This window comes from Gopherus evgoodei, chromosome 2 (genome assembly GCF_007399415.2).
Source record: "Gopherus evgoodei ecotype Sinaloan lineage chromosome 2, rGopEvg1_v1.p, whole genome shotgun sequence".
Classification (NCBI taxonomy): Eukaryota; Metazoa; Chordata; order Testudines; family Testudinidae; genus Gopherus; species Gopherus evgoodei.
In genome coordinates, this window is record NC_044323.1 from 47747218 (window position 1) to 47770264 (window position 23047).

Below are 23047 nucleotides of genomic sequence, written 5' to 3' on the forward strand. Positions count from 1 at the left end.
GTCATGGTTCCTGGCCATCATGAGCTGTGGAGCTGGCACTCAGGGAGGGGGCAGCGCGCAGAGCCCCTGTGGCTGCCCCTACGCTTAGGAGCTGGTGGGACATACCAGCTGCTTCTGGGAGCCATGCAGAGCCAGTTAGGGAGCCTGCCTGCACTGCCAATAGGACTTTTAACGGCCTAATCAGTGGTGCTGACTGGAGCGGCAAGGGTGCCTTTTCGACTGGGTGTTCCAGTCAAAAACTGGACTCCTGGCAACTTCAGGCCTAACTGATGAATTGGTGTAAATCCACTAGGCCCACCCCCAAAATCTCCTTCTATGACTGTACAAAAGAAACTCCAGCGGCACTGGTTCTGTCCTCCTCTCCTATTCTAAGACCATCATTGGATCTGAAAAGGATGCTAACAGAGGTGCCTGATATGCACCTTCCTGCATCTGACCATTCCTATGACCCGACTGATAGGAAGTTAGCAATGGGGAAGACCGTCTTCTTTAATTCTGCAATCTGCTGCAAAGATTCCCCTATGGTATCTCCAGGCAGATATTTCTCACCATTACTCTCTCTTCACCCTATGGTTCTGTTGCTGTCTCCTGTGTGGTCCACGGCAGTTTCAAGATTGGATACTCCTTTAGAGGAAGAACTAAGAAACCTGATTCATCCAAGGTAATGCCTCTTTATCCTTTTGCTCCCTCCTCCTGTGGTATATGTTTCTGGATCCCAGCTACTGGAAAGACTGGCAAAACTGGTCTTCAAGGCCCTGTTGGGTTCCACCACAGAAGTTTTTGGATTATCCTCCTTATTGGAGGAAACACTTCCTTTCAGTTCATAAGGATCTTGTGGTTCAACATCCCTATATCCAGTTTCTCCGCATCCATTTGCAGTTCAGACAATTGTGCCTGCTAAATGATTTTTGAAAAAGAGGATGAGGAGAGAGATCCCCTTTTTGAGCAGGAACAAATGGATACTGACTTTGATCTTGATTTGTCACCTAATGAGCATGTGAGTGTAGCTTCTGCTTCCTCTCCTGCTGGGGTTGCTTTGTAATTCCATTGTGATGCTTTATGGAATATGGGTGACCATTTATAATATTGTCAATACCAATACTACAAAGTTGCAATGAATCTTATACCAGATATGCCATGTAAGGTATCAGTGGAAAGGGTATGATTTGCTAAATATGCTAAGCTTGTTTATATTTATGTATCATTTTTGTATTGTGAGTTATAAATATGTATAAAATATAAATAAATAAAATTTACTTGGGGACAGGCAATCATCAATAGATGGAGGCTGATTACATTGGACTTATGGGTACTAGAAATAGAAGAGAGAGGCTATACTATTCAGTTCAATTCCTCATCTCTTTTCAGGGAACCTTCTCCATGAGGTTATTCTACATACAGAAGAACACAAGCTGCTCCAGATAGGAGCTGTCAAGGAGGTACCAAAACTTCTGTGGGGTCAGGTGTTCTATTCAAGATATTTCCTAGTACAGGATCTAAGATGTTTTAGATTTAAGAAAATTGAACAGATACAAAACCAGAACATCCGAACGTATATTATCTCTGGTCTCTGTAACTCCCTCGCTTACAGTTATGGATTAGTTCTCCACTCCCTATTTAAAGGATACTTATTTTCATATCTCTGTCCGACACAGTTGTAGAAAATATCTGCATTTAATGGTGGAGGGATGCCATTCCCAGTATAAAGTCTTCCCATTTGGGCTGTCCACAGCACCAAGAGTCTTTTCAAAGTGCCTTTCTGTGATAACAGCACATCTAAGAAAACTGGTTTTTTGCATACCTATATTTGGACAATTGGTTGCTAAAAGTTGCGGAACCCAAGGATCTGTTCAGAGCATGTTTACAATCTCCCTCTTTTTGGATCTGGGTCTGCTTCTCAATGTCAAAAAAATGAAATAAACTCAAAAAAATTGTATAGGTTCTATATTGGACTCAGTAGCATGGAAAGCTTTTCTTCCGGAGAACAGGTTTCTAAAAACTGATCAAGTGGTTTTGCCAATTCAAACTTGCCAATTTTAGAAATTGAACGTCTTCATGGGTTTGATGGCAGCTATCACTTACATAACTCCTCCCTTTGCTTGTCTCAGAATGAGACTGATGCAGTATTGGATGTCTCGAGTCTAAACACCCAATCAGGATAGTCTTCAAACATTTGTCACCATGCCACAAGATGTTCTAAATTCACTGCAGCAGTGGACAGACAGATCAAATGTTCTCAGAGGTATCCTCTTCAATGCCCCCTCGCCATTGCTCACAATAAGGTCAGGTGCAGCCAATAGTGGATGGGGAGCCCATTTAAGTTGGATTACACTCTGAGGTCACTGGGCTTTTCAAGAAAAGAGCTTGCATGTAAATGTTTGGAATTAAGCCATTCATTTGGCTCTCAGATCTTTACTTCCTCATACAAAAGGGAAGGTTGTTCAGATAGCAATGGACAATACAACAACTATGTGAACAAACACGGGGGTTCTCATTCTTTCCATGTATGTGCCAAAACTCAGATTATGGAAAAGATGGTTACTCACCTTTGTAACTGTTGTTCTTCGAGATGTGTTGCTCATATCCATTCCAATTAGGGTGTGCACGCGCCGCGTGCACATTAATCGGAAGATTTTTACCCTAGCAACACTCAGTGGGTCGGCTGGGTCGCCCCCTGGAGTGGCGCCGTAATGGCGCCAGATATATACCCCTGCCGACCCAAGGGCCCCTCAGTTCCTTCTTGCAGGTTACTCCGACAGAGGGGAAGGAGGGCGGGTCTGGAATGGATATGAGCAACACATCTCGAAGAATAACAGTTACAAAGGTGAGTAACCGTCTTTTCTTCTTTGAGTGCTTGCTCATATCGATTCCAATTAGGTGATTCCCAAGCCTTACCTAGGCGGTGGGGTCGGAGTGAGATGTTGCAGAATGCAAAACTGCTGAGCCAAATGCTGCATCATCTCTGGACTGTTGAACCAAAGCATAATGTGAGGCAAAGGTGTGAATCGATGACCAGGTAGCTGCCCGACATATTTCCTAGATGGGAACACAGGCCAGGAAGGCGGCAGATGAAACTTGAGCCCGAGTAGAATGGGCGGTAAGGAGGCTAGCCGGAACGTGAGCCAAATCATAGCATGTACGGATGCAGGACGTTATCCAAGATGAAATTCGTTGGGATGAGACCGGTAGACCTTTCATCCGGTCTGCCACAGCTATAAAGAGCTGAGGCGACCTTTGGAAGGGTTTTGTTCTCTCGATGTAAAAGGCGAGAGCCCTGCGAACGTCTAGGGTGTGCAGCTGTTATTCCCGACGCGATGAGTGTGGCTTCGGGAAAAAGACTGGAAGGAAGATGTCTTGATCGACATGAAAGGCGGACACCACCTTAGGGAGGAAGGACGGGAATGGTCGCAGCTGTACCTTGTCCTTATGGAACACTGTATACAGGGGGGTCTGCTGTCAGGGCCCAAAGCTTAGATACTCACCTTGCCAAAGCAATAGCGACGAGGAAGGCTGTCTTCCAGGAAAGGTACAGCAGTGAGCAGGTGGCTAGTGGTTCGAAAGGAGTACCCATAAACTTGGCTAGCACCAGGGTGAGGTCCCAGGTAGGGGTTGGGCGTGTAATTTGTGAGTACAAATGTTCCAATCCCTTGAGGAACTTTGAAACTATGGGGTGAGAGAAGACTGATCAGCCATCTTCCCCTAGATGGAAGGCGGAGATGGCTGCCAGATGCACCTTTATGGAAGAGACCGCTAGGCCTTGTTCTTTCAGGGACCAGAGGTAGTTCAGGATAGTAGTAACTGACACCTGCCTGAGGACTGAGTTATGTTGAGCGCACTAGCAGGAGAAACGCTTCCACTTGGCCAGATCTGTCATCCTAGTGGAAGGTTTCCTACTGCACAAGAGCAGAGCAACGCAACTCAGACTGGCTCAACCATGCAGCAACCATGCTGTGAGGTGAAGAGACTGCAGTCCGGATGGTGAAGTCTGCCGAAATCTTGCATTATGAGATCCGGCCAGAGTGGCAGTGGGATCGGGTCTGCCACTGAGAGGTCGAACAACATAGTGTACCAGTGCTGCCTCGGCCACGCTGGAGCAATCAGGATCAGGTGGGCGCTGTCCCTGCGAAGCTTGAGTAGGATTCTGTGGACCAGCGGGAATGGTGGAAAGGCATAGGTTAGGTGCTTCTTCCACGGGAGGAGGAAAGCGTCTGATAGGGAGCCTGGGGAGCGTCCCTGGAAGGAGCAGAACACCTGGCATTTCCTGCTCTCTCGGGAGGCAAAGAGGTCTATGTGGGGAAACCCCCACTTCCGGAAAACAGAATGGATGACATCCGGACGAATCGACCACTCGTGAGACAGGAAGGATCTGCTGAGGCAATCCACCAGAGTGTTCTGGACTCTTGGGAGAAAGGACGCTACCAAATTGATCGAGTGGGTTATGCAAAAGACCCAGAGGTGGAAGGCTTCTTGACAAAGGAGGGAGGAGCCTGCTCCGCCCTGCTTGTTTATGTAAAACATGGCCGTTGTGTTGTCCGTGAACACTGATACACAACGGCCTCGGAGATGTTCTTGAAACACCTGGCATGCTAAACGGACCGCCCTCAGCTCCCGCACATTGATGTGTAAGGCTAGCTCTTGAGTTGACCAGAGGCCTTGAGAGCAGAGGCCCTTGAGGTGAGCACCCCAACCCAGAGATTATGCATCCGTGGCTATGGCCATCGAGGGTTGCGATGGGTGGAATGGCATCCCTGCACAGACTAGAGTGGGGTTTAGCCACCAGGTTAGGGAGCCCAGAACCTTCTGGGGAATAATGAGCACCGAGTCCAGGCTGTCCCTGCGTGGCCGGTATACTGAAGCAAGCCAAGTTTGAAAGGGACAGAGGCGTAGCTTGGCGTGTTTGGTCACGAAGATGCAGGAGGCCATGTGACCTACTAGGCTGAGGCAGTTGCACACCAACGTTGTTGGGATGGTTTGAAGTCCTCAAATAATTGAAGCCATTGCTTGAAAACGTGACTGTGGGAGGCAGACTCTGGCCAGATTGGAGTCCAGAACCGCTCTGATAAAGTCTATTCTCTGCGAGGGTGTCAGAGTAGACTTCTCTGTGTTGATCATCAGGCCTAGGTTCCTGAAGAGGTCTTGGACGATGCACAGGTGCCATGACACTTTTATCTGGGAGGTCCCTCAAATGAGCCAATCGTCAAGGTACGGGTAGACGTGTACCCGACAACACTGGAGGGAGGCGGCGACTACGGTCATGCATTTTATGAACACTTGGGGGGCTGTAGAAAGGCCAAACGGAAGTACGGGGAACTGAAAGTGTTGATGGTTTACCATCTGTGTGGTGGGTAAATTGCGATGTGGAAATATGCGTCCTTCATATCGAGGGCAGCATACCAGTCTCCCGGATCCAGGGATGGGATAATGATCCCCAGGGTTACCATGCGGAACATTAACTTTATCATGAATTTGTTGAGTTCTTGCAGGTCTAGGATCGGTCATAGACCTCCCTTTGCCTTGGGGATTAGGAAGTAGCAAGAATAAAACCCCTTGCCCCTCATGTCTTTTGGTACCTCTTCTATGGCTCCCATGGCTAGGAGCGACTGGACCTCTTGTAAGAAGAATTGCTTGTGAGAAGGTTCCCTGAAGAGGGACGGGGAAGGGAGGGTGGGAAGGTGAGGTTGAAACAAACTGGAGGTGGTATCCCAATTCTACCGTGTGCAGGACCCAGCGATCGGAAGTTAGCTAGGACCAGGCAGGGACGAAATGGGAGAGGCGGTTGAAAAATGGAGGAAAAGCATCCGGGAAAATAACTGGTGGGCCATCCTCGGGCATCCCATCAAAAGTTCTGCTTGGGCCCCACTGGTGGCTTAGGGGGGGCCTGATTTTGACCCCCTTGAGGGCCAGACTGCCTCCGACGATTCCCTCTACCACACCTTCTGCTAAAGTCCTGATGCGGTCTAGGCAGGGTGTAAGGGCGGTGTGGCTGGGGCTGGAAGGTCCTGCGTTGGGTCACTGGCGTGTGCATACCCAGTGAGCGCATTGTGACACGATTGTCCTTCAGACTTTGCAATCTGGGGTCAGTCTTGTCTGAGAAAAGGCCCTGGCCTTCGAAGGGCAAGTCCTGAATAGTTTGTTGTAATTCTGGAGAAAGGCCTGATACCTGGAGCCAGGAGATACGCCTCATAGTCACTCCTGATGCCAGAGTTCTGGCTGCAGAGTCCGCTGCATCCAGAGAGGCTTGGGGGGAGGTTCTTGCCACTTTTTTACCCTTCTCAAGTAAGGCCGTAAATTCTTGACGGGACTCCTGGGGAAGAAGCTCTGTAAACTTCCCCAAGGAGGTCCACGTGTTAGTTATACCTACTCAGGAGGGCTTGTTGATTTGCCACCCTAAGTTGAAGGCCCCCGGCCAAGTATATTTTGCGGCCTAGGAGGTGCATGCGCCTAGCCTCCTTCGACTTAGAAGCAGCGGCTTGCTGGCCATGACGCTCCCTTTCGTCCACCGATTGCACTACTAGAGAGCCAGAAGGTGGGTAAGTGTAGAGATATTTATACCCCTTTGAGGAGACCATGTATTTTCTCTCTACTCCCCTGGCTGTGGGGGGAATTGAGGCTGGGGATTGCCAAATGGTGTCCGCATTTGCCTGTATGGTGCGGATAAACAGGAGAGTCACTCTAGTAGGTGCGTCAGCCGAAAGGATGTCCACTACAGGGTCCTCTATTTCAGGGACCTCCTCCACCTGTAAGTTCATATTTTGAGCCACTCTTATCAAGAGGTCTTGATGGGCCCTTAGATCAATTGGTGGAGGGCCTGAGGAGGATGTTCCCGGCCCCGCCTTGTCTGGCGAGGAGGAAGAGGACAGGCCAGGGACCAGAGGGTCCTGCGGGGGCTCCTGTTCTTGAGGAGCGTCATTTGCGTCAGGTGGGACTTGGGTATCTGCAGGTGATATCGGAGCCTCATCCGTGCCCGGGGGGGCGGAGACGGCTTACTGTCGCCTCTGGCACCCGGTGTTCTGACGGGGCCGATTGTGGAACCACTGAAGGAGCACCTTGTGCTTGGTGGTATGCCCACGGTGTCCAGAAGGACCAGTGATGGAGTCCTTGCTTGTGGCTCTGGCTCTCAGGAAATATATGGCTGGGGACATCTGAGTTGTGCTCCTGTGGATAGGAAGCACTACCAGCCTGTGATGACACCGATGTGTGTCTTGACAGCCATGGCGGTGCTGACAGACTGTCATAAACAGATAGCTAAGGGTTAACATCTCTCTCACCTGGAAAGAAGTAATCTGAAAACTCCCATTGTGTACGCCCTGGAAAAGCTACACCCATATGTTTGGGGACGGCGGTTCCAGCTACAAACTGACCATGCTGCACTAAAGTGGCTTCATACTGCCAAGGGGAACAACAAAAAACTTCTTCGTTGAAGTTTAGCTCTCCAACATTTTGATTTTAATATTCAGCACATCTCAGGAGCTTCTAACAAAGTAGCTGATGCACTCTCCCATGAGAGTTTCCCAGAATCCAGTAGTTAAAAAGTGTTTGTTTTTAAAATGTACAAGTCTGTTAGTTATATACTTAGTGGTATATGTAAAGGTGCATGTGTTGTATTAATCTGTTTATTTTACAGTTCTAGAAGGAAATCGCCGCCAGTGAGCTTCCCCACTGTCTGCAATTTGGGGAGCATGTCATAAACAGATAGCTAAGGGTTAACATCTCTTTCACCTGGAAAGAAGTAATCTGAACACCTGACCAGAGGACCAATCAGGAAACCAGACTTTTTCAGATCTGGGTGGAGGGAGTTTTTGTGTGAGAGTCCTTTGTTCTTGTTTTGCCTTCTGCCTGTATGCTCTCTCGGATGAGAAGTTTTTCTATTTCCTGCTTTCTAATCTTCTGTTTCCAGCTGTAAGTACAAAAAAATCAGATAGGATTTATATGTTTTTTTGGTATTTACATATTTATAGTTGCTGGAGTGCTTTGAATTGTATTCTGTTTGAATAAGGCTGTTTATTCAATATTCTTTTAAGCAATTGACCCTGTATTTGTCACCTTAATACAGAGAAACCATTTTTATGTATTTTTCTTTCTTTTTATATAAAGCTTTCTTTTAAGACCTGTTGGATTTTTTCTTTAGTGGGAAATTCCAGGGAATTGAGTCTGTACTCACCAGGAAATTGGTGGGAGGAAGAAGTCAGGGGGACCTCTGCGTGTGTTAGATTTACTAGCCTGATTTTGCATTCCCTCTGGGTGAAGAGGAAAGTGCTTTTGTTTCCAGGAATGGAATTACAGAGGGTGGACTCCCTCTGCTTAAATTCACGGAGGTTGCTTCTGTGTATCTCTCCAGAAGCACCTGGAGGGGGGAAGGGAAAAGATTTATTTCCCTTTGTTGTGAGACTCAAGGGTTTGGGTCTTGGGGTCCCCAGGGAAGGGTTTCGGGGGGACCAGAGTGCCCCAAAACACTCTAATTTTTTGGGTGGTGGCAGCAGTACCAGGTCCAAGCTGGTAACTAAGCTTGGAGGTTTTCATGCTAACCCCCATATTTTGGACGCTAAGGTCCAAATCTGGGACTAGGTTATATGACACAGACCCTGAGAGGGAGCCACGGTTCTGGTTGTTCTTTCCCGGGGTGGTACCAGAGAGTGGTACCAGGAGCTATAACGGTACCGCGAGCAAGACGGGGACCTGCGACCATAGCGGTGCCGGGAGGTCGACCGGGATTTCCAGTCCCTTCGTCTGGCGCAACTGCGAGATGTACAGTGCTGAGAGCAGTGCCGTGAGTCGGATAGGTACCGGGAGTATCCGGCTGGTGACCAAGAGGCTGAACGGTACCGCGATGGAGAGCGGTGCCGGGACTGCGAGCGGCGCCAGGAGCGGGATCAGCGTGATTGAGAGCGTCGCTGAGACTGTGGTCTTGAACAACGTCTCTCTGTTGGTCCGACAGAGGGTGGCCTTACCAGGGTCAGTTTCTCGATGGATTAGATGACCCCCACCGGCGGTGCCGAGGGTTGAGGCCATGCAGACTCCGTCATAGCTATGAGCTCCCTTGCCGTGGAGAAGGTCTCTGGTGTAGAAGGGAGAGCGAGCTCAACCACAGCATGAGCCGGGGAGCTGTTAGGCACCCGATTCAAAGGCCCTTGTGGGACTGGAATCAACGGTGCTGCGCTCAGCGGTGCCACAGTTGGCAGTGCCGCGGCAGATGACGGTGCCGGGCAATCCGTCTTCGATGAGCGCTGCTTCTGTTGAGCTGAAGCAGCTGGAGCTGTATGTTGCTTCCTGGGTCCCGGAGACAGGGAGCAGTGCCGAGCAGATGTCGGTGCCGGGGTTCCTTCTCGGTACTGGAGCAGTCTGGGACCGAAGGGGTGCTCCTTACAGATGAAGCCTGTTGAGCGCTCGGTACCGACGGTGCAGGACTAAGTGCCGACTCCATGAGGAGCTGTTTCAATCGAAAGTCCCGCTCCTCCTCCATCCTCGGTTTAAATGATTTGCAGATGCGGCACTTATCGGGAAGGTAGGATTCCCCTAGGCACTTGAGGCAGGAGTCGTGGGGGTCCCCTATTGGCATCAGCTTTTGGCACGCCGAGCACGGTTTGAATCCCAGTGACTTCAGCATGAGCCCACACCGGGGTGGAGGAAAGGGGCTAATCCCCGATTCCCCCCTTAAACTATATACACTCACTATATATACACAACAACTAATACTAACTATAACAACTCGAACTATAAACACAATTAGCAGCAAAGAATTACGAGTAAGCTAGGGACGTGGAGATCAGCAAAGCCATGCTCCACAGTTCCGACGACTGTCACAGGCGGTAAGAAGGAACTGAGGGGCCTTTGGGTCAGCAGGGGTATATATCCAGCACCATAACGGCGCCACTCCAATGGGGGCAACCCAGCCGACCCACCGAGTGTTGCTAGGGTAAAAATTTTCTGACGAACGTGCACGCGCACACCCTAATTGGAATCGATATGAGCAATCACTCGAAGAACTGGTGCATTCTTCATGAGATCTATCCAGTGGCCCAGCATTTGGCAGGGGGGTGCCATCCAGAGCTCACCAGTTTGAGTTCTCAGGTCTTGTTACAACTTTCTCACAAAGTGGCAGATGCCACTAATACACTGGGTTTTGGACATGTCGCACCCGCTCAGCAGTCTAGTTACAATTTGTACTTATAGACTAAAGAAATATAGATGCTCAGAATCAAAAGGCTGTCTGATGATAGCTTTAAAGCATGTATAGTTTTGTACCTCAAGTTCAAAGTGTCTTATTAAAGTTGAGACGCTAGCCTTAACTTGTGTAACAGGAAAACAAAAATACAGATCCTGGAAAAACAAAGCATAAATATGAGTAAAAAGCAGAGTATCAGCCCCAGCGTCATGATCTTGCCAATTCAATGGGGATCCACTATGTTGACCCCTTTGCCAGATGACGTCAGGAGTTTTGAAGGTTTGTGTCAACCATATTTGAACGAAAATTATAGAAATGTCATAGGAGATTAGAAAGATATTCTGGTAAATATATATATGCACGGAGACATAAATTTAGATCATTTTAACAAACCCACAGATTTTTAAAAGTACCTTGTTGCATGGATGAATGCCTCTAAGTCATTACATTTTACCAGATAAAGCAAATTAATATTATTGAGAAATACCAATTACCAGAAATATTATTTGAGAGACTGAGTTGTATTGTGTATTGGTATTCTGTCAATTTTAAGATTTTTTTTAAAAATTATTTTTAAAAGACAGCACACTGAAAATATAAAACAGCCATTTATGCCTTAAACTACGGTTGCATTAGTAAATACATCACCACAATGATTAATTTTTGGGTTAAAAAACATACATACTGTGGCAAATTCCCAGTACTGTTATGCTGGGTCTCGCGCTCTCTCTTCTTTGGGGAAGGTTCAGGGCACCATTGCTTGCCTCTGAATCAGTATTTTAATTACCCCACTATTGTCCTTGAGGAGGGGAGTGGAGAGGGAGGGACCTGGGCCCGCCCTCTTCTCCAGGTCCCAACTCAGGGGCCCCGAGGTTTGTGGTGAACCACTTGAACTAGCGGTTCCTTCCCCTGGGCTACTTCCCTCTCCTGCCCTTCAGGTTGTGAAGGGGCTTCTTGCCCTCCTTCTACATAAGCCAGGTGCCCCTTACCTAGGGTTTTTTTTGGATTTCTCAGCCCACCGCAGCACTCCTCCAAACTTTCCTTTTGGTCTCTCTTCAAAACTGTTCTCTGCTCCAACTCCTTCAAAACTGTTCTCTGCTCCAACCAAACCTTCCTGCTCCAACTCCCACACTGTCTGACTGAAGCAGGGGTTTTTATCACGACTGACTGCTGGTGCTCTAATTGGCTTCAGGTGCTCTAGTTAATCTATAGCAAACCTTCCTCCCCTTGTAGGGAATAAGGCTCCCTGCTAACACTCTCCTGCTGCCCTCTGGCCATGCTGTATCACAATACATACAAGAGAAAAATACTTAAATTTTGGCACCACGTGAACTAAATATGGTTTGTTTAAAAAAATGGATTTCTGCGTGCTGTGAACTATGTTCTTCTAAAATGTATGGATTAGTGGATGGCCAGATTGTTGAATACTTTGTCATGCAAAGCCTGTGTACTGATAAAGTATTGTAAAGTAGTGGAAACCAATTTTTCAACGTTTTTAGCCCCTGTAAAACAGATATCTAGGTTTTTATAATTGTGCTTTTCACTAGAATATCTAAGTGTCTAATAAAAATGCTACTTTAGATTTAATAAAGCCTCAATATATCCCACAAACTTCAGTCTTGCTCCAGTATGAAAGTGAGAGGGAATAACTCATCACATGTAGGAGGTGCTTTAGAAATGTCAGAAAAGATTATATTTCAGGTTCGCAAAGATGTGATGCTGGTAAGGCAAGTGTGCCATCCTACCAACAAAATGTCAGCACATGTTCCCCAAATGGTAATACTAAGGACTTTTTGGAGTTAGCAGAGATCCAATGATTTTTTTTAGCTAATTTTTCCACTATTTCCTAGATGAATTCTTTCTAAAACAAATATTAAAAAAAAATTCTATAGAAATGACTCTAAAAATATTGGAATCTGGCCATTACTTTGAAATAACTCACTTTTTCTTTAGAATTCTTAGTTGATCATAAAGACAGTGAGAAGAAAGTTTGATATTTATTATGTTTATTTTAAAGATAGTTTTCTTAATGTAACAAATATAAAAAGTTATCAGTGTTTTACAAATTGTCAAAAATGTCCAAAGTACAAAAAAGATACAATACACTAGTTAAATGGAAATGATTGTACAATCTGGCACTGAAGTACTTAATATTGTGGGCATGCACACCGTACACCAGAAAAGCGCATGCATTATTTGCACAAATAAGGAAATAAGACATGATTACTGCGTTATCTGATTACAAATTCATTGCTTCTGTCAATTTCCTTTCTTCAGGGATACCATTTACCTGTAAATAAATAAGAATGTATACAATCCATTAATGGTTACAGCTCCTCTTAGAATACAGAGCTATATTGTCGCTATTGTAAATAGAAATTATATATCCTTTCCCTAAGCCTCAAGAACTCAAAGTATGCGTTAGAACTGTCAGCAACTCAAGCCCACGGCCACTCAACTGTCCACGTTTGATGTAAAGTATGACAACTTCAGACTTTTTTTTTCAGATTCTTCCAAACCTTAATCCAAATCCAAACATGTCTCTCTGTTTAGAATTCCGGTATTTAGACAGGCCTCTCTAAACGTTTAGCTCATTTGGACTAAGCAAGTATGGTACATGTGAATAAAACTCTTTTTTGATGTAAGGATGATCACACTATCTGAAATCCACGGAGAGTAATTTAATCCACTCACTTTGAAGATACTTTCCATCTCCTAGACCAAAGAATTTGAGTAGAGGGGTAGGGAAGAATCAATGTGACTGTGACTCTATCTCTGGACTGGAAGGGACCTCAAGACGTCATCTAGTGCAGTCCCCTGCCCTCATGGCAGGACTAAGTATTATCTTGACCATCCCTGACAGGAAATCTTTCCTAATGTCTAATCTAAACCTCCCTTGCTGCAATTTAAGCCCATTGCTTTTTGTCCTGTCCTCAGAGATTAAGAACAACAATTTTTCTCCCTCCTCCTTCTCTTTTCCAGACTAAACAAACCCAATTTTTTCAATCATCCCTCAGAGGTCATGCTTTCTAGACCTTTAATCATTTTTGTTGCTCTTCTCTGGACTTTCTCCAATTTGTCCACATCTTTCCTGAAATGTGGTGCCCAGAACTGGACACAATACTCCAGCTGAGGCCTAATTAGCGCAGAGTAAAGGGGAAGAATTACACCCTACCCCAATATAACGCAGTCCTCGGGAGCCAAAAAAATCTTACCACGTTGTAGATGAAACCATGTTATATCTGGTAGGAAAGGCTCCTTGTCCCCTGACTGATCCCCAAGACCCTCTGCCCCTTATCCAACCCCTCGGCCCCAGACCAGCACCCTTAACATGCCACTCAGAGCAGCGTGTCAGAGCCGTCCCTAGAGGGGTGCGGGGCCAGGGACAAATCAGTCTCCCCGCTAGTCTCCTCACCATCTGCCCAGCGCTCCCACCCACCTGGCCGCTGCTCGCCTCCTCACCCCACCTGCCCACCGCTCCCTTCCCCGCTAGTCTCCTCACCGTCTGACCAGCGCGTCTCCCCACGTCCACCCAACCGCCACTCTCCTGCTTGCCATCTTCCTGCCCGCCTGCCTCCTCACCCCCCTCCTGCCAGCCACTCACCTCCTCATCCCGCTTGCCCACCTGCCTCCCGCCCGCCTCTCACCTTTAACGTGCTGCTCAGAGCAGTGTGTCGGAGCCTGAAGCGCTGATTCGTCAAAGCGCTCACCCCCATCCTCCCAGAGCGCTGCTTTACCACATTATATCCAAATTTGTATTATATCGAGTCAAGTTATATCGGGGTAGAGGTGTATTTCTGATGCCTTGCTTACTACTCCTGCTAATACATCCCAGGATGATTGCTTTTTTGGCAACAGTGTTACATGGTTGACTCATATTAAGCTTGCGGCCACTATGACCTCCAGATTCTTTTCCACAGTACTCCTTCTTAGGCAGTCATTTCCCATTTTGTATGTGTGCAACTGATTGTTCCTTCCTAACTGGAGTACTTTGCATTTGTACTTATTGAATTTCATCCTATTTACTTCAGACCATTTCTCCAGTTTGTCTAGATCATTTTGAATTATAATCCTATCCTCCAAAGCACTTGCAACCCCTCCCAGTTTGGTATCGTCCGCAAACTTTATAAGTGTACTCTCTATGCCATTATCTAAATCATTGATGAAGATATTGAACAGAACTGGACCCAGAACTGATCTCTGTGGGACTCCACTTGTTATGCCCTTCCAGCATGACTTTGAACCACTGTAACTACTCTCTGGGAATGGTTTTCCACCCAGTTCTCTATTATCAAAGAACTAACAGAGACCTGGCTGGAGGAGAGTGTGCAACTCAAATTGGAAAATACTGCATAGCTTTATGTTTAAGACAATTTCTCCATTACAAGAATATCCTTTAATTTTGTTAAACCAACAGTTCAAGGTAGGTAATGTGGATTTTGCCATCCTACTAAGGAACAAAAGTGAATAGCTATCAAAAGAAACCTAACGGGATGTACCTTTTCATCTGGTAATTTATTTGCAATTCCCAGCAGTGCAATACATATATTAGATGAGTGTTTTTACTTACTATGTTTTGGTTTTATTAGGGCTGTCAAATAATAGCAGTTAACACACAATTAACTCAGAACATTAATCACAATTAAAAAATTTAAACTTCATTAATCACCCTTTTAATTGCACTGTTAAACAATAGAATACCAATTGAAATTATTAAATATTTTGGATGTTTTTCTACATATACAAATATATTGATTTCAATTACAGCACAGAATACAAAGTGTACACTGCTCACTTTATTTTTATTACAAATATTTGCCCTGTAAAAATAAGTATTTTTCAATTCACCACATGTAAGTATTGTAGTGCAATCTCTTTATCATGAAAGTGCAACTTACAAATGTAGATTTTTTTGTTACATAACTGCACTCAAAAACAAAACAATGTAAAACTTCAGTGCCTACAAGTCCACTCAGTCCTACTTCTTGTTCAGCCAATTGCTAAGACAAATAAGTTTCTTTACATTTATGAGAGATAATGCTGCCTGCTTCTTGTTTACAATGTCACCTGAAAGTGAGAATAGGCATTCGCATGGCACTTTTGTAGCTGGCATTGCAAGGTATTTACATGCCAGATATGCTAAATTTTCATATCCCCCTTCATGCTCTGGCCACCATTCTGGAGGGCATGCTTCCCTGCTCATGATTCTCATTAAAAAAAATTTTTAGTGTTAATTAAATTTATGACCAAACTTTCTGGGGGAGAACTGTATGTCTCCTGCTCTGTGTTTTACCCACATTCTGCCATATATTTCATGTTATAGCAGTTAAGATGAAGACCCAGCATGTTGTTCATTTTAAGAACACTTTCACTGCAGATTTGACAAAATGCAAAGAATGTGAGATTTCTAGAATAGCTAGCTAGAGCACTGGATCCAGGGTTTAAGAATCTGAAGTGCTTCCCACAATCTGAGAGGGACGAGGTATAGAGCATGCTTTCAGAAGTCAAAGAGCAATAGTCTAATGCAGAAATTACAGAACCCGAACCACCAAAAAACAAAATCAACCTTCTGCTGGTGGCATCTGACTCAGATGATGTAAAGGGACATAAGTCAGTCTGCATTGCTTTGGATCGTTATTCAGCAAACCATAATCAGCATGGATTCATGTCCTCTGGAATGGTGGTTGAAGCATGAAAGGACATGTGAATCTCTAGTGCATCTGGTGCATAAACATCTTGTAATGCCGGCTACAACAGTGCCATGAGAATGTCTGTTCTCACTTTCAGGTGATATTGTAAACAAGAACTGGGCAGCATTGTCTCCTGCACATATAAACAAACTTGTCTGAGCAATTGGCTGAACAAGAAGTAGGACTGAGTGGACTTGTAGGCTCTAAAGTTTGACATTATTTGTATTTTTGAATGCAGTTATTTTTTGTGCATAATTCTATATTTGTAAGTTCAACTTTCATGATAAAGAAATTGCATTACAGTAATTGTATTAAGTGATTTTAAAATTTTTTACAATTCAAGTATTTATAATAAAAAAATAAAGTGAGCACTGTACACTTTGTATTCTGTGTTGAAATTGAAATCAATATATTTTAAAACGTAGAAAACATCAAAAAATATTTAAATGGTATTCTATTATTGTTTAACAGTGCGCTTGATCACAATTAATTTTTTTTAATCGCTTGACAGCCCTAGTTTTCTCTCAATTTTTTTTTATCTTGGCACAATCCCACCCTCTGTTGAAAGTACATCATCAGTGTCAGCAAACATTAGTCTAGTTGTCATACTTCTAGAAGTCCTCATGGGCTAACACATACAATGGAAAAAAATTTTAGTGGGTATTCAAATAGTTGGTGAAAAAGGACAGTTCTTCCAGTGATTGCTCAGGTGTATTCTACAGTAGGTGTGCATGCTCGCCACGTGCACCAATGCCGCAAGTTTTTCCCTTAGCAGTACCCCTAGTGGGGGAGCACCACTGCGACCCCTAGAATGGTACCTTTATATCATGCTATAAGGAGAACTGCGCACTTCCCCCACCCTCAGTTCCTTCTTGCCGCCAGTGAAGGTAGTCGGAACTTTGTGCTCCAGATCTGCTGTAGCGCTTCTAGCCTTAGTAGTACAGCTCTTCTCGCAGATTGTTATTCTAGTTAGTTGCCTGGCTTGGGGCATGCCCTGTGGCCCAGGCTTCAAGTTGTGTGACTCCTGTTGCAGTTCTATGCCCAGGAGCGACCCACACTCTCAGCGTCTTCGCTGTCTGGGTGAGACTAACATGAGTGAACGTTGTAAAATTTGCAGATTGTTCAAACTTCGAATGAAGCGTGAGAGATATACGACTCCGGGCCCTGCTAATGGAGTCGACATTGGCCCCGGCACGCTGACTCGACTCAGCGCCGGGCACCACATCATTGGTGCTGAGCAAGGCTCCATCCACCAGTTAGCACTGCTCCCCTGCCAAGAAGGGAAGACTCAGTGGTGCCGAGAGAAGGACAGGGGTGAGGCTGGACAGCCCACGATCCCCCTCGGAAACCAGACCTGTGATTCGCGTTGAGCGGAGTAGTCTGGTCCCGTCTGCACGTGCCTCTCCTGCAGTGAGAATGCCATCAACGCTGGAGGCAGCACAGGCAGCGTGTGACATCCTCACCCCTCCGGTGCTTGGTGCACCGCCAGAGACTGATCCCCTATCCTGAGGCAAGCCACCGCTGGAAGCTCACCAACCCTCCCCGGTCTGACATAGCCCTGCTCCGAGGATGAGGTACCTATCCGTTCCGAGGGGCTAACCTGGAGCCCGCACCAAACTTCCATTCCATTGGCCAATTCGCCTGAGAGGGAGTCTCGAGGGTCCTCCGCTACCCACAGAGGTTGCAGGCACCGAGACAAGAGACATCGATGCTCCTCTTCCCACCAAAGCTATAGGAGCAGGTCCCGATGCCATCGGCACCAACGCTCAGACTCGAGTGTTCGCTCCGATAGACGTCAAGCTCGGAAGGCTCATCAACCATCATCAGCACTCAGGCATTGTAGTCATGGTCACAGGGGGGAATCTAGAAGCGGCACCTCCAGCGGGTACACTTTTGTTGTTGAGGTCAAAATCTCAAGGTCGGCATTGACACGGCCGTGGATGCTCCCGATGCTCATATGGCACCATGCATTCCTCAGCGACTTCGGCTTCGGCACCCAGCCGCCTATCCCCGGGCTGCGACGCCCCTCACGATCAAGCGGCTCCACTCAGTCCCCAAGCAGGTCAGTGCTAAAGTGTGCCTTGGCAAGGGCAGTGGTGTTGGTGGGCACCATGGCCCCAAGTACCTGCACCGGCGAGACCCCATTCAGTGGCTGGAGCATCACAGGTACACTCTACGTCCCTGCCTCGGCACCGGGAAAAGTCAACTGGTACTGAACCCCCAGCAGCACCGCATCCAGACTCGGACCTGGGCGTTGAACCACTGGTACCGCCTGACATCCTGGGGGCAGAGCCAGTCCCATCACTGGCACTGGAGGAATCCATAGCAGTGCCACCACCCACCTTACAGGAAGATTTCAAGGCTCACTAAGAGCTCCTTAGGCGAGTGGCTTTGAACCTCCAGCTTCAGGCTGAGGAGATGGAGGAACCATCCGACACCTTGTTCAATGTGTTGTCCTCCTCAGCACCAGGCCATGTGGTCTTGCGTCTCCACCAGGGGGTGGCCAATATATCGACTTTGCTTTGGTGAACCCCGGCCTCCTTGACATCCATTTCTAAAAAGGTGGAGAGAAAGTACTTTGTGCCAGCAAAGGGGCATGAATACTTATACTCTCACCTGGCACCCAGCTCTCTGGTGGTGGAGTCCATAAACCATCAGGAGAGGCATGGTCAACCTGCTCCCATCCCCAAGGATAAAGTTGCTAGGAGACTGGATACCTTCGGCAGGAAGATTTATTTAACGGCCAGCTTCCAGCTCAGGGTGGCAAATCACCAAGCCCTGCTGAGCCGGTATGATTTTAACTTGGGGGGCTCCCTGCTGAAGTTTGAACCCCTTCTCCAGGACAGGGACAAGAGGGAGTTCAGAGCTTTGGTCAATGAAGGAGTGGCAGTGGCAAAAGCAGCTCTTCAAGCAGCTTCAGACGCGGCAGATACAGCAGCCCGTTCGATGGCCTCGGCCATCTCCATGCGCAGGGCCGAGGCCATCGCTTGTGGCTCTCGCTGTCGGGGCTGTCCGTGGAGTCCCAGTTCCTCATGCAGGACCTGCCCTTCGACGGGAAGGCCCTGTTTGTGGATAAGACAGATGTCAGTCTTTATGGGATGAAAGACTCCTGCACTACCCTCCAAACTCTAGACCTATATGTCCCAGCGAAGGACAAACCCAGGCTACAAGCCTCGGCCCCTCCAGCTAGAGGCAGATATGAGCCTCTGCCTCAGAGGCCAAGGGAGCAGAGACGACGGTCCCAGCACCAGTCCCACTCAGCCCCATGACCTGGCCCCTCAAAGGGCAAGAGGCAGGGGAAAAAGCACTTTTGACTCTTTGCTGGGAGTCACCAGGCCTGTTGCCAGGGAAGCCCTCCAGTTAATAAAGGCTGTAGTTGGCAACCACTTATCTACCTTCCAAGTGCAATGGTCCACTATAACATCAGACCAGCGGGTCCTCAGCACCATTTCCAAGGGCTACACGTTGCAATTCGCTTCGCCCCCCCCTCCACCACCCTTCACCCCCGGAGGTCCCCAGAGATCCAGAGCACACCCTCCTTCTAAACCAGGAGGTGATGTGTCTCCTCACACTGGGCGCAGTGGAGAAGGTACCTCGGGAATTCCAGGGCAAAGGGTTTTACTCCCGGTATTTCCTGATTCTGAAAGCAAAAGGCGGCCTCAGGCCCATCCTCACCCTGCAGAACCTCAACAATTTATGGTCCGTTACAAGTTCTGTATGGTTTCCCTGGCCTCTATTATTCCATCCCTAGACCTAGGGGATTGGTTCAAACCCCTTGACCTCCAGGATGCGTATTTCCACACCCATATTTTCGAGGGTCACAGGTTCTTCCTCCGCTTCCGGGTAGGGCAGGACCACTACCAGTTTATGGTCCTTCCCTTTGGCCTCTCCCTGGCCCCCAGGGTTTTTACCAAATGCATGGTGGTAGTGGCAGCCCACCTCAGGAGGAACGGGCTGCAAATTTTCCCATACCTGGATGACTGGCTGCTCAAGGGCAAGTCCCGATCCCAGGTGCAGGCCCAGATGAAATTTCTGCTGGCCACTTGCAAGAGTCTAGGCCTAATGGTGAACGAGGACAAGTCCACATTAGTGCCAGTTCAGCGCATACACTTCATAGGGGTGCTGTTAGACTCAGTGGTGGTCACGGCCTCTTTCCCCTAAGACAGGTTTGAGACACTCAAAAGTCTCATAGCTTCAGTCACAGCCTTCCCCGTGATGATGGCAAGGGTATGCCTTCAAATATTGGGCCACCTGGCAGCATGCACCTCTGTGGTGCAACATGCTGAACTCAGAATGAGGCCCCTCCAACTCTGGCTGGCCTCCCAATATTCCCAGGCCCAGGATGACCTCGACAAGGTGGTCACATTACCTCCCACCATAGTAGCCACCCTGCAATGGCGGTCCCTCCCGAGCAACATGTTACAAAGGATTCCCTTCCAAAAGACCCCTCCCTCACTAGACCTGGTGACAGATGCCTCGGAGCTGGGGTGGGGAGCCCATACAGGGAGCTTCCAAACCCAGGGCAGATGGTCGACCTCAGAATTGTCCCTGCACATAAACATGCATGAATAGCGTTCAACCCACACCTACAAGGAAAGACGGTCAGAGTCCTCACAGACAATACGGCTGTGATGTATTACATCAATAGGGAAGGGGACACGCGCTCCTCGGCCTTGTGCCAGGATGCCCTGGACCTATGGGAATGCTGCATAGCCAACAATATCTCTCTGAGGGCTTTTCACCTGCCTGGCACTCGCAATACGCGAGCCGATCACCTCAGCAGGGTTTTCTCCCACCAGTAGAAGTGGTCACTCCACTGGGAGGTCACCCAGCAGCTCTTCCTAGAGTGAGGAGCTCCCCAGGTAGATCTCTTTGCTACCGCCCAGAATAGTCTCTGCCCCCAGTTCTGCTCCAGGGCTGGGGTGGGCAGTGGGGCAATCTTGGACGCATTCCTGATTCAGTGGTCAAGCCACCTGTTCTATGCCTTTCTGCCCTTTCCCCTGATAGGCAAGGTCTTACAGAAAGTGAAGACAAGTCGAGGGTCAGCCTTATAGCCCTGGATTCGGCCCAGCAATATTGGTACGGGATCCTCCTGCAGCTTCTAGCAGCCCCCCCAAGCAGTCTGCCGCTTCAGCTGGACCTCCTCTCCCAGGAAGGGGGATGCCTCCTCCATCCCAACCTGGCCACGCTTCATTTGACAGCGTGGCTGCTCCGTGGTTAGACAAGGAGGAAGGGAAGTGTTTGGAGGATGTCAGGCAAGTTCTGCTGGAAAGCAGAAAGCCGTCTGCATGATGGACCTACCTGGTCAAATGGTATAGGTTCACTAGGTGGGCGACAGAAAGGGGTACTTCCCCATCATCTGCATCACTCCAACTCATTCACGACTACCTCCTGTCCCTTAGGACCCAGGGGCTAGCTCCCACCTTGGTCAGGGTACACTTAGCTGCCATTCCTTGAATGAGGAATGACGCCTGCACATGTTGGATGTGCGCAGGTTGCTGGCCTTTTACCTAGACCAAACCAGGCTATTCCAGAAATCCCCGCAGCTTTTTGTTGCATGAGGGGGAAAACGGTTTCTACCCAACAAATTTCCCACTGGATCACCTCGTGCTACGCACGTGTTATGACCTGGCAGGGATTCCCCAGCCGCTTATCATGAAGGCGCATTCTACAAAAGCTCAGGCCTCGTCAGTCGCCTATGTAGCTCACGTCCCCATTCAGGATATTTGTAGGGCTGCCACATGGTCCTTTGTCCACACCTTTTCCTCGCTACACGATCGTCTCCCAAACACGAGATGACGCTAGGTTTGGTAGGGCAGTACTCCTTCCCGGAAACCCTTAAAATCCTACCGACCTCCATCAGATATAGTTTGGAGTCACCTACTGTGGAATACACATGAGCAATCACTCAAAGAAGAAAGGACAGTTACCTGTTCCATAACTGGCGTTTTTCGCAATGTGTTGCTCAGGTGTATTCCACATTCCGCCCTCCTTCCCCTCTGTTGGAGTTGTCTGGCAAGAAGGAACTGAGGGTGGGGGGAGTGCCCACCTCCCCTTATAGTGTGAGATAGAGGCGCTACTCTAGGGGTCACAGTGGTGCTCCCTCACTATGGGTACCGCTAAGGGAAAAACTTCCGGCACCGGTGCACGTGGCAAGCACGCACACCTACTGTGGAATACACCTGAGCAACACATCTTGAAGAACGCCAGGTACAGAACAGCTAACTGTCCTTTACTAGCCATATTCTCTCCTCCCTCTCATTAAATACTAATTAGTGCTCTCTAGTGAGCCTTTCAAAATCAAGTGCTCAGTTATATTTATATTTTGTTGAACAGCTGAAATATTTTTGATAGAAATTAAATTTCTTAACCGAAAGCAAAAAGGAAAACTACTTCTGTAACTTTCCTGGCCTGTAAATGTTTTGTATGTGTAAATATTCCATTTGAAAATAGTAAAATCTAGTTACACTAATTTGATAATGATGCTGGGTAAAAAGAGGAGGTTACTCACCTTATGCAGTAACTGACGTTCTTCGAGATGAGTGTTCCTGTGGGTGCTCCACTCTAGGTGTCGGTGCGCCCCTGCACCTTTGATCTGAGATTTCTGCAACAGTACTCGTACTGGCCACGCATGCTCAGAGCCTGGCCCCCGCTCCGAGTATACTTCTAGTGAGCATGCGCGGCCAGTTCCCTCAGTTCCTTCTCTACAACGGAGGCTACCCCAACTCCGAAGTAGAGGGGAGGAGTGTGGGTAGTGGAGCACCCACAGGGAGACTCATCTAGAAGAACGTCAGTTACTGCACAAGGTGAGTAACCTCCTCTTCTTCGAGAGAGATGTCCCTGTGGGTGCTCCACTCTAGGTGACTTCAAAGCAGTGTATCTCAAGGAGGTAGGGACTTCGGATCTGGCAGGAATGCAGTAGATAATACTGCCCGGCCTAATCGAGTGTCAGAGAGAGGGCCCTGAATAAGAGCATAGTGTTTGACAAATGTGTGCTCAGAGGACCAAGTGGCTGCTCTACAAATGTCAGTCAATGGTACTTTACGTAAGAAGGCTACAGAGGTAGATACAGATCTAGTGGAATGTGTTCTGATCAATGCTGGAGGTGTAACGTTTTTTATCTGGTAGCAGAGTCGTAGGCAATTGGAGATCCAGTAGAGACAGGCATGCCTTTGGAGCACTCCGCAATGGAGAC

The 23047-nt window shown here is 47.7% G+C and overlaps 1 protein-coding gene across 11 annotated transcripts in view; it reads right to left on the bottom strand.

The window, feature by feature from the left end:
* Positions 1–12157: 12157 nt before the first annotated feature.
* The window catches only part of SGCE (sarcoglycan epsilon), a 72166-nt gene continuing 61276 nt past the window's right edge, over positions 12158–23047 (bottom strand). For 9 of the 11 annotated variants that reach the window (XM_030550600.1, XM_030550602.1, XM_030550597.1 and 6 more), the window contains one exon: positions 12158–12452. In XM_030550600.1, the coding sequence (XP_030406460.1) occupies positions 12402–12452 (51 nt within the window). In that variant the 3' untranslated portion in view covers positions 12158–12401. Of the gene's footprint in view, positions 12453–19824; positions 19912–23047 lie in introns of all 11 variants that reach the window. The other 2 variants (XM_030550601.1, XM_030550595.1) reach the window with 1 other exon arrangement.